The sequence below is a fragment of the Ylistrum balloti genome, unplaced genomic scaffold (genome assembly GCF_031769215.1).
Source record: "Ylistrum balloti isolate Yb309-2 unplaced genomic scaffold, AGI_CSIRO_Ybal_v1 Utg369758, whole genome shotgun sequence".
Taxonomy (NCBI): Eukaryota; Metazoa; Mollusca; class Bivalvia; order Pectinida; family Pectinidae; genus Ylistrum; species Ylistrum balloti.
In genome coordinates this window covers 2120145-2133036 of record NW_026781958.1, presented here as the reverse complement: position 1 = coordinate 2133036, position 12892 = coordinate 2120145, and the positions used below count along the sequence as shown (strand labels likewise).

The window sequence follows — 12892 nt, the reverse complement described above, 5'->3', positions numbered from 1 at the left end:
AAGGTAAACTAAAACAAGTTTTAACAACTGAAAACTCAGGTGGTCATAGCCATACCTTTGTATGGCGAATCAGAGGATCGAACCCCTGTCACATCGTGCGTCATCCAAGGTGAAACCATACCGACCTACTATCAATAACAACAGATAGTGTTTTTCAATTTGTTATGACCTCTTTGTGGTCAGAAAATCATTTCTGATGAATATCGTTAGTTTTTTACTATAGTTTTCCTTCTCTATCCAAACATGTAGATTTATATCATGTATTACACGTATCTTCTAAACACAAAGAATAGAAAGAATTAATCTCTGCCAGGAAATTTAAAATAATTTCAAAAATCTTTATTATTTTTTTCATTATGACAAGCATTTCAGTTTCCGTGCTTTGTGTTAGATTTATTAAGTAGCGATGCGAATATCCAACGCTGGTCTGTTCTTCTCTGTTTGTTTTCCTGGGTCTGTGTTTCACGACATAATCTTTCATTATATAAAGTCAGACCTTGTTATCTCGAATACAGCGGGACCATTGGGAAAACCTCGAGATAACCGCGTTTTCGATTAAGTGAGTTCGAATGTTTTGTGTAAAGTAAGGAAGGGACCGACGAAATGCTTCGAATTAAACGGGGTCTTCAAGTTGTGCGAGTTTGAGATAACGAGTCTTGCCTGTATAGGATAAACGAGAAAATCAAGTTTGGTTGGGGACATAACAATCACACAGTTCCAAAATATTCCTATCATAGTTGACATGAATTATGTGCTGAGTTTCATTAACGAATATTTGATGAAGTTTATTTTCAATACAGAGATACCATTGCGTGCAAATTGAGAATATCGATTTTTAAAAATCACGTGTATCTTTATAACAAAATATTCATTTTTAAATTAAAAAAAAATGATAAAATTAAAACGTATATACGTTTATCAAAGTCATAAATTGCTTTGAAAAATGAATTGACAGGTTGATGAATACTAAAGCAGATATGTATCAACGGACTCCAGTCAGTATCATAATGACATATTGTAGTGTGCTCGTAATAACACCTGTTTTAGCTGGTAGCGTTTCAGCCGACCAAACCAATAGCTGTTATATCGATTTTCTATATCCTTGACCAAACTATGATCACATTCGTGATCTTTACCGGAAATTTCTTATTTCCTTGGTTTAAACGGTATTTCGTTTCAATATTGCTGTTTCAATCATGTTTTTGATATTATGTACAAGTGGTCTAGAGAAGAAACTGTATTTCAACACTAGTTCATCGTCCTTTGTATTGAATTAAGGTCGACGAGCGCTATACACATTACTTTGTGGAAGTCTTAAGTTGTTTCCACTTCCTAGCTCCTAGTTCCAATTAAGGAAAACGTAACAGGGAACCAGATACTCGTTCCTTTTAAGCTTAAACTAGGAACTGAAAACCAACTTTCTGCTTCCTTATTTTGTCTTGTGCTTATGTTTATCATGCTTATGAACTGTCCGATGGTTTGTCGCTTCTACGGTTCCCATTTTGAGAACATGAAATTACTTGTATTTGACGTACCTTTTCAATGGTCTGCGTATGGATCTTACTTTCGTACACGATTTGACCAATTTGTTTACAAGCTGTTATGATACATATACCATTTGTTGTGTTTGTTCTTGCCACTTTGACCACTACGACAAACAGTCGCTAAGTATGATATTTTTAAGGTTACAAATGTAAATTGCTTAAAACGGTTCTGTTTTTTTTTTATTTTTCAGGAGCAAACGGAAGCTGACACCTTGGCTGGTATGTATTGTCAAAGATCGGCTCCCAGTTCTCTCACAAGTTCACCTTGATCAGTCAACAAGGCATCATAAAGAAGTGTCCGACATCACCATCACCTAATCAATATTTCTAAAACACAAATAAATAAGCTATAAATTTGTTATGTGAGTTGTCTATTCTGACAAATGTCATTAACTGGAAACTTCCGAACGAAAAACTCCGTTGGAGTACAGTTTACCAGATATTCGGTCTTCCTTTAAGTGGTCAAACTTTCTGCGGAGCTTCCGTACGTCAATGTATAGTGTAAATGTTTTATATTATTTTGGTGAATATTAATGTCTGCGCATTAACAGCAAATTGTTTCATACACTATGATGTCAATTTTATAATGTGCAACAGTATATAAATCCTTTGTCCACGACGTAACTTATTCAATGTGTGTTCTTGCCTTTAAAACTAGATATAATCGGAAATTTATGCCTTGAAAGTTTCGATTGCAGAATGTATGGTTTAACGAATTAATAAACAATCGGATTAACGAACATATGGATTAATGGACAAAAGGATTAATAAGGTTAGGTTGTACACGCTACCTTAAACAGTATTATATAACTGGGGATATCAAGTGTTCATTATGCAATGGCTGATATGCAATAGTCAAGTCTACACATTGCTCATTCATATTTGATGGTAAATCTATATACAAATAGGTAATTTCATATACATTATGTAAAACATGTCGCCCCTGGACGTAATTATATTGATCGCTATCAGCCTGTTGGATGTGGATACATAGAAGAATGTCAGATGTGTTTATGCATGTAACATGTGCAATGCGGACTCAGCCCAGCTGTCTACAGCTTGGTTAACTTAACAATCTTTCATGCAGATTATCTGGAGAAAAATACACTCTTGATGCTCCAGGGGTTACGTTCACTTCGCTCTCTGCGCTCGTAGTACGTCATGGTAGAGTTGATGGTTCAGTGTGTGGCACCTTGTGAACAAGACGAAAAGACTAGCTTGATCCTTTGAAGTACATCAAACGAATCTCGAAGGTCGCATAACGGTAAATCGGAATGGCTTTGAAGTTTGGTGTCGCTCGCTTGTAATCTTCAAAAGGAGCTTATAAGCTTGTGATTGGTCAGTTTTTGTCTTCTAGAACCAATCAAATTACTTCGCTTGTGCCTTCAATTTTGCCATAGCATGTTCCAGGGATGCAGAGAGCCAAAGTGATCAATAATGGAGAGAAAATGACACAGAAATGAAACGGTACACATAATGTTTTTACAATTTTTTTTTCTTGTTCCAAATTTGATTTCCTTTGATTTGGCCAGAACTTCAACATTTGGACAGATTTCCGTTATTTACTGTCAAAATTACAAAGTTAGAATGATTAAATGATACAGACTTTAGAATAACAGTAAATAAAACGACATTCAAGTTTTCCAGGTGATGTAACAGATGCTGACATCATGTGTTTTATCCTTAATAGTGTCTTCTTTACGAATTAGAACCAATCAGTTTAAAGACTCTGGTACGTCTCGGTCACGGGTCAGAGCGAGAAGCCTTCCTCACAGGCGTGAACACCCAGCTAAAGAGGAAAGAGGTGCAGTGCCCCCGTCCTAGAAAATGTTTATATGACGTTAAGCTGGAATACGTTAGCGATAACAGGGCAGGTTGGTCCGTTATCAGGTACCAGGTCGAATGTCATTATAACACGGCTAGGTGGTGGCATTTCAGTGTGATGACACTATAAACTGACTTAGATACTCTGTTGTTGAAGGGATTTGAATGTTGTATAAGTTTTATTGACATATGAACAATCCTGGTTATCATTAAGATACATTAAACACAACAGTTTTATTACATAAACAGCCTTTTAATATTTTGTACATGTCACTTGTGTTATATGCCAAGCAGCAATTATTTATTGCCTTCGTAAGACAAAAATCAGTTGTTGATGTCATGATATGGACAATAACGTTATGTCATGAGTAAAAAATGACGCAAAAAATGTCTGCCTCCATTTCATTTTGTCCTCCATATTTCAACTTTTAATCTTATCAAAATGTTATCTTCTAAGTTTTGTGATAAAAAGTAGATTAGATTTGTTTTCATTCTACTTAATATCTAATGAATCTCGTTTTGAAGTATTAAATTTTGCTCTCAAAGGCTCAAAATATTAATTGCAAGGACTCATTTCATAAAATGCCATATGAAATGAAAACCCATTTCGGATCATCATATACCGATTTATACGTCGGTTTACATGTTAACTAAATAACACGAACCCGGAGTAGGCGACACGCAAACGACCTTTAGGAAAATGGCGTGGATGTCACATCTATGTTGCTTTAACTTGTTCTAACCTGACCGATATAATACGGGGATTTCTGATTTCTGATAATAGCCGGCCATACCGGTAATACTGTCAGATTTTAATGTTAAGGATAATTAGCTTCATTAATCCTATTTTACCGTCAGTCAACAGAAATACTGTATTAATTACCACAGGGCATATCAAATACCCTACAATCACTAGGAGACCAATGTAATATATACCATACTATCGCTAGTGTTTCTGGCGCCAGATCTGGCAGTCATCGATCATCGATGATTAATTACTCTATACGAAAGGTTAAGGTTAAATAAAATAATAAAACGGAGTTACCATGGTAACATTAGCATTAAACAAGTGGCAGGTTTATCAGATTGGATTTCTAAGACTTCTACTTCTTTTAAGGCTTCAAAGTGACTGAAAAAGACACGTAACTCGAAAAAAACACGTCTGGCAATTATTTTTAAAGATCATTTCAAAGTTAAATGATGCTTAAGACTTTCTGATCAATGAGGTTTCATCTTTAAAGCAAACTGTAATATTTCCTGTTTATGTTCAATAAAGTGATGGTGGTATTTCATTCGTCTCTTCCACCAATACTCAATACACACATTAAAGATATAAAAAAATTGTCGTTGATTACATAATACTTTGACAATACAAAGGAACCGTTTTTTATTCTCATACAATACACCCAAAGAAAATCTTATTCTCATTTTTAAACTAATTCTTTAAAAACAGAAAAAAAATAATGCTGCATTGGTTGTGTTGGCAGGTTCTGATTTAAAGGACGATAATTCTCAGCAACACGATAAGCGTATGGACACTCTTTTAGACAAAACTGCTTGATGCAGATTAATTCTATTTTCAATCTGCGTAAATTTAATCTGATACTGTTCATCACAGTCAATTCATACCAGAAATACCTTTCTCATCAGGATGTGTCTTTCGTAAAAGCCCTCTCCAAGACAGTAGATATTTGATATTACACAAAATTGAAAACAATCAGAACTTTTCTAGTGAAATGATGACACATGTATTGCTTAAGGAAGCATATGACATGAAGCTAAATATAACTTACATGTGTAACGTGAACTGTAACCATAAACCCTAAACAAGAACTGTAAGTGTGTAATATAAGTAACACATACAGCGAATATATGGTCACTGGTCAGTGTCTTAAGATATAAACTCTATTTTGTCTTTCTGTCCCAATATGCAGATAATATTTGAAGACACTGACCATGTATTTTCATCCTGTAACATTGATTGATAATCAGACTATCAAAACTGTAACAGTTTTGTTGTTCAATATTATTTTACCTGACGTAAATAGACTTGTTCATTACAACATATACAATCGTTTATTTCATCAATTATGTATATTGTTAAACCTATAATATTTATGTATTTCAGTCAGTAATTCTATCAAATCAACGCACATTCTAAAATTAAAACAGCTGTTTTCCGTCACAGCCGAATACAGCAAAAATAAATGTGGTAGATGTATTCCGACAATGGCGGTGCCAGTTGCAAGATAAAACTTATTAAGTAGCAGGAAATTTAGGACGCAACATAGACACAAATCTGCTAATGGAATATGGAATGACAGAAAACAGTGGTATTGAGGATTTATTAATCAATATTTGATCCAGTAAGCGTTATTGGCCTGCTTGTTTTACAGACTACAAGGAAGCGTTTTCACTGTTCGACAAAGATGGTGACGGAAAGATCACTTCCGATGAATTACAGGTTGTGATGAAATCCCTCGGGAAAAATCCGACCGCGAGTGACATCCGGGACATGATCAATGACGTCGATGAGGACGGTAAGTCACGTGATATGACTTTAAATGGTTAAAAAATGTTAAAAACTCTGCATTTGATCGCAAAAAGTGTTATTGACATATCCCGAATAACGGATTTATCACCATGCGGAAATTCTGCTTTTTAATGCCAAAACCTGTGTATACACCCGCTATATGGGTAACACGTCAAATACCACAGTTTCATTGGATGATAAAATGTATCTTTTTAGCCAATGGTACGATAGAATTCGAGGAGTTTGTACACATGATGAGAAGAAGTAACTCCAAGACTACCTATCAGGATTACGTGGAAGCATTTAAAATGTTTGACGAGGATGGAAACGGTTTGATCACCCTAACAGAACTCAAAAATGTGATGAAACGACTGGGCGAGGACCTGACGGACGATGAACTGGACATGATGATCAAGTCGGCCGACATCGACGGCGACGGCCAGGTCAACATTGACGGTAGGTAGACTACATTAGTCTGGTTTATTGTATGGTATAAACCATCTGATCGCCATACGAGTTAGGTTATAGGTTAAAGGTTAAAGGTCATGCTCTTTTTAACCACCTTTTTTTAGTATGCTTTAAGGGTGCGATTGCAATAGGTTAAAAACCATAGACAATGCTATTTTTTTCGTTTTTGAGCATAATGCTATGCAGTGGTATGCTAATTGTTGTTTAGAAGTCAAATGTTAGTAAATGTTTTGCTTTTGATTTGTGTGTCAAGCAAAATTGACGACAGATTAAAGGTTAAAGGTCATAATATTCTTTCTGATATTATAATATGGTTACGCTGAATTCTATCATCATTTTACGGTTGTGTTTCTTTCTTTTCTTTCTTACTTTCTTTCTTTCTTTCTGTGTTTTTTACTGTGATCACCATTTATAGCAGGTTAAACGTTATTGATCATAATCTGTTGAACTGGTTCATTTTTTCTGGTTAATTTACTGGTTTATCATATGAATTAACATTGCATTCAGATCTAAGTTAATCATAATCGGTGTTAATTCAAATGAATGGAAAATGTGACGTGTTAAAATGAATGTAGTTGGCAAAGAATGCAAATATGGTCAAAATAGTCAAGCAATACACATCATTCTAGATTATTTAAATAAAAACTGACTGACCTACATTTTACCTCAAGAGGAGATATATCAAGATATGACGGGCACTATGGTAACATTAGATATATTATAAGTCTTCGTTTAACCCTGACCTCTGGGTTTCCGAAAGAGAGGAGTAAGAGATGTCCTCATTGCTTCGATGTCGCACAAGTTGCCATTCTTCTTAAGACGTTCAGCAAAGGTTTTACTTCATGCCAATGTGTATTTTTCTCGCGCTGTTTTTTATCATATAATATGTATGTAAAACTACCAGGAGCCTCGACTATCTTAAATATTATGTCTTTTAATGCACTCTGCGTCATTTGCTCTTTCGGAACGCCTGGTCGTATCCTCCTGGCATTTTTCAGGAATCTCCGTATTACTCTTCCTTTTGTTTTTTATTTTGCCCTATTGATACTGATTATAAGTTTGTTTTGATCATGGTTATGTTCACATGTTTGGTATTGCCTCATTGTTTTTTGTTTGTCGTATCTTTGGACTTTGGTTCAGATTTTGCAAGTGTGACTGATATCATATTGACATCTCACTCTTTTCTTTTTCGTTTTTTGTTTTTTTGTTTTTTCTTGCTATTTTTGTCTGTATGTTAACACTGTGGTATAATTTGCCTTTTTGTGCTGACTCTGTGTCGAATCGTTGTGAATTATGAATATCTTTTTACATTATAGAATTTGTGATGATGATGAGTCAAGACCAGCGAACAGAGCAATGTCCATGAATCCGAAACCTCTGGCCAAATCTCCTATGCATTAATCATAACAGACGTTAACTCATCGCATCTGTGGGGTAACGCTCGGCTCAAAAGTCGACAGTGCCTCTCTCGCTCATTATCATACATTGATATGTCCAGTAAAACGGACGTACGGATATGTGTTCGGACGGACGTAAAGACGGATACCAACGTTCTGTATTTACAAATGATAAAGTACTTTTTTGCTCGATGTTTTACAAGAAAAATCTTTTGTAAATATATTCTCTTTGTCATCTGGAGCACAAAACTACGCAAGTTCGTGTATACGGATATCGGCTGTCAATATGAATGCTTTAATGTGTCCCAATGTTTCTCTTCAGTCACCGATAGAGATATAGACCGTATTTAGATGTTTTTTTCTTGGAAACTTTTAATACACTAAGTGTTGCAATTTAAACAGTTATCTCCAAGTCCGTTTTCTTGTCGTCTTACCTGTAGTAATTGTGACTGTAAAGAAGGTTGAACGCGTTGAAAACAAATTGTATTGAAAACGAAACATAATGTGTAAACCAAAAAAATATCTGTCCGTTAAAATTTGTCATTGCTTGTATCTTCAAAACATTCTTTTTGATAAGATTGATAGAATTTTTTTCTATGTACAGTTATACTGCTGTTTATACATTTACAAATATTGTCGGTTGCACATACATATTATAAGTGATTTTTTCTGTTGATCATGTACATCTGTGTATTATTTATTTGTTTATTTTCATCTTATTCATTATTTATCTATAATCGTTTATGTCATCATCCGTATGTTTACGTCGATTTGATTCAAAATTCTGTCTTTTGAGAGAATAAGTTATCGGCATCGAGAATTGTATTTACAGATATATTCCAGTGGTATTTGTTCAACTTTCTTTCAAATTTGGATGTTGTTAAAGTACAATGTATGACGTCATATTATGTCATGTATCTCGTGTCATACTTAGACAACATGTTCTGATATGATATTTTTTTTAAAGGTTTTTTCTTTATTTAAATTATCTTTGGTTTCGTTATTTCAAAGGACTATACGCTTTTCCGTGATAATTAAAGCCGAGATTGATTCTAGTCTAATCTCTTTTGATACAATACATTGTAACACGCAATACCGTGTATCTGTGATTTCCAGCTTATTAGATACGTATTCTTCATTTTTGTGACCATTTTAATGTTTTATCAAATTCTACATATAGATACTATTATGATTTCATATATGTGATGTGTACAAGTTTGTTTCTGTTTTTCAAATTTCTAAAATCTTGAAAATCTTATATTTCACTGTTTATATAGATAATTTATAGTATGTGTATGTTATAGATTGAACGTATTGAAATAAGTTGTGAATATAAAAGAAATGCATTGTGATCGTATGTATCGATTACACGTTTTACATCAGGGTAATTTCTGTTTTAAGGTAGCTTATCAATTAGCTTAATTTGAAAATTGAACCACAGGAATCGATTTAGGCATTAAAAATGGTCATTGTATGAGATATTTAATAATAATCATAAAATACAATGTGTTAATTACAACAGCTACATAACACTGAATAATTGCAATGTAAAATTTCACGTAAAAAACCGTTGTCTGAATTTATAATTTAATTTAATTAAGTGTGGTTGTAAAGCCTACCACAAACGTGTGTATATTTATATAACAGATTTATATATGTTCGTAACTTTCTACACAAAAGTGAAATCATGCACCACCATACGTATTGTTACTGGAAAAGGGATATTTTTAGCTTCGAGAAAATCGACCATGAATTTGTAATGAAATATACTAACATTGAAAATCAAGCATTTGTCAGGCCAGGTGGAAAGTTAATCGTAATCAATCAAGTATATTGTAATATGATGCTAAAGTTGACACTGCAAGTCACAAATCTGTCAAATTATTCGGAATTTCTTAAATAAGAAACGTCAATCTAGATTGAATGATTTAAAATTAAGTTCCTGCTCTTGAGAAAGTAAAATAAAACTGGCAGACGCTACACTGTATCAGGGGAAAAAATTCAGGGTATTGTATCAAAATAACATTTCAAGAAAAATAATAACATTCCATTGTTGTAGCAATAATTTTGTCAATATTTTAATATTGTTTTCTTTATACGAGTCCTGTTTCTTGATATTGATACTGAATATTTTGTGCTATAGCGTCCATTTCCTTTGAGCTTTTAAGATTGTGGTGAGCAGGCCATTAAGTCGCCTGAACAATGGTCGTAAGTCAGACTTTGTTACGTGGTAAATAGCGGTAAGACATGCCGTCTCTTTGTCACGTGATAAATGGCGGAAAGATGCACCGCCTCTTTGTCACGTGATAAATGATGGAAAGATATATCGTCAGTTGGTCACGTGATTAATGGTGGTAAGACACATCGTCAGGTGGTCACGTGATAAATGGTGGTAAGACACCGTCTTTTTGTACGTGATAAATTATGGTAAGAAACGTTGTCTCTTTTTCATATGATTAATGGTGGTTAAGACACACTGTCACGCAATAACTTATGGAAAGACACATTGTCATGTGATAAATGGTTGTGAAATACACAAATTCTTTGTCATGTTATCGATTCTGGTATGGCGAATAGAAAGCGAAAGTTAAAAAGAAATTGGAAGGTTATTTGTAATCGTGATAAATTAGTCTGTATTACAGTATTTAGGTGTTGTTGTGTGCATTTTCATGTCTTTGTCCTCGTTTTAAATATATATACTAAATTGTTTTCTTACCAAGGTTATTAAAATTTTGACATTTACTATCTGTTTCTTGTTTGTTTCTATCATGTTTTGCATTATCAGGTAGCAATCAAAGGGAGACAACCTACATCGACTTTGAATGTGTTTGAAACATGTAACAACAATTAGGAATAATTAGATTGTATCACTTGGAATAACAACAAATGATTATAAACAAGATTTATTCTTTCTTTTCCATCTTAAGTTAACGAATATCTACACGATGAAAATGTAACACAAGTCAGGAAGTTTTGATAAGTTTTATTCCTTAATACTTATCTGACGACATTACTAGGATTTCTTATTATAGATGACCTTTATACCAGTATTTTGAAATTAACAACTTATCTTCTAGTACCTAGCATATATAGATATAAATAAATGATAATATAAAAGGTCAAATATACATAGGTCCCGGAAGTTGAAAGTTAGCATTCTCCTGTAATCGGCGAGTGATTACACAAGATTATATATGGGTAATACTCGGATGTAGTTAACATGTAACACAATATACTCATCATGTATTTGAAAAAAAAAAAACAAAGCTTGAAAAAACAAGTGAAGACGTCGTTACTATAAAATCTAAATTATTAATGAGTATGTGTTTATTTTGTCATAAATTCCAGTCCCATATATAAAATGAAAATAGCAAGAAAGAAAAATAGATTCATACGTACCTGGAGAGTACGAACGGAAATTACAGGAGAAAAAAGTGTCTTTTCTTTCTCTGTCAGTCGAATCTTCTCTCCCGAGATGAATTAATTTGAATCAGAAGTTGTCATGAGATTCGGGGTTTGTGGGGAGTTTCATTAACAAACTTATTTTTTACATTATATCAAAAGACGGTTATTCTAAATTGTAAGGATATTGTGATTCATTTCATACTTGGAAACATTGTTCTCTAGATACAGTAGCATGCAGTCAAAGAAAGTCATATGGTTGTCTAGAAAGCTGTACGAACAATACCAATCAGGTGATAATTCTGCTTCTTCATTTCATTGAATTTATCATTATATGACAGTATTTTTTCTAAAAGCAGTTCCACTGTCAAAAGACGATGAATACACATCATTGACATAAAATGTCACTTGACACAAGTTTCAGATGATCGACAACATCAGCAATACGCATGTTTTAAAGAAGAAGAAAAACACAATGGTGGAACAAATCAAACCCATTTCCTGATTTCTGTCAGCAGGAGATTTCTCCACTTCAACCTTAATGTATATTCGTTATTGGTGAACGCACGACTTCCGGGGAAAACACCACGCGCCATCTACAGGGGATGGCGGGTCCAAAAACCTTCCAATCTTTTGTTAATCAAAACAATGTGCACTGAGGTCTTTAGAAAATCGCTAATTCACACACATGTAATCGTTTTTCGATTACATTTATTTTCATTCCACAGCTCTCTAATTTTCACGTTAATTCCACAACCAATTTCGCATGACAGATTTTGCCAGCAATTTGCTTTGCACAAAACTGATGACCTTGAGTTGATATCGTTCAAAATAAGGCTCGTGGGGAATGCGTGGCGTCTTTACTATAAATGTTTCCGGAAAGTCTTTCATTTTCGCAACAACGGAATTATGTGAATTTTTATGAATATGTGTTTGTGCGCAAAGTAAATGACATTTATGAACATTATTTTTCAAGGGGATGATAAAAACAACATAACTTCAACACGCAAGAATTAAAAAATATGGCCTGAAGATTCGAGTGTTAACTTAAGGCTGAGTTCAACATACATGTTTGTACAAGGAGATATAAAATAAAGTCTTTTACATACAATTACACAATAAAATTGGTTTTAAATATGGGCTTTAAATGTTTAACGTTAAATATATGCTCTATATATATATACTGACCTCCTACTTGTAAAAACAGATTTACCTGTGTTGATTACGACTATCATATGTTAGTATATATCATCTAAGTTTGCCTTAGTTTGTTTGTACAGGTGTTTATCGAGAAAATTGTATTGTCATTCGTTATTAGAAGTTGTAATGAGTACAATAATACTTTCTATAGACGATGTAGAACAGTGTTATGTCCTCCCACATACATGGTTACATGCTATGCCGGATGATGTACGTAATGACCATGATAATCAATTACCGTGTCATTGGACACCTGTGTTAATCAGACATTATAAAATTATCTTCAATGGATACATCAACATTAATAATTCAATATACAATATCAATCGATTGAAACACACGTCAATGAACATACAGAAAAAATACACTTCGCTTTAACGAAAAGATTGGTTTATAGTTGCTTTACGTCCTGTTAACAGCCAGGGTCATTTAAGCACGTGTTAACTTCAGATGGTGGACGAAAGCCCAAGTTCCCGGAGAAAACCACCAACATGCGGTCTGTACGTGGTGACTGCACCACGTAG

At 33.9% G+C, this 12892-nt stretch overlaps 1 protein-coding gene across 1 annotated transcript in view; it reads left to right on the top strand.

The window, feature by feature from the left end:
* The window catches only part of LOC132543579 (uncharacterized), a 75690-nt gene that overhangs the window by 17851 nt on the left and 44947 nt on the right, over positions 1 to 12892 (top strand). Inside the window, exons 2-5 of the mRNA XM_060207094.1 lie at positions 1736 to 1763; positions 5765 to 5908; positions 6118 to 6357; positions 7686 to 7703. Of these exons, the coding sequence (XP_060063077.1) occupies positions 1736 to 1763; positions 5765 to 5908; positions 6118 to 6357; positions 7686 to 7703 (430 nt within the window). The remainder of the gene's footprint in view (positions 1 to 1735; positions 1764 to 5764; positions 5909 to 6117; positions 6358 to 7685; positions 7704 to 12892) is intronic.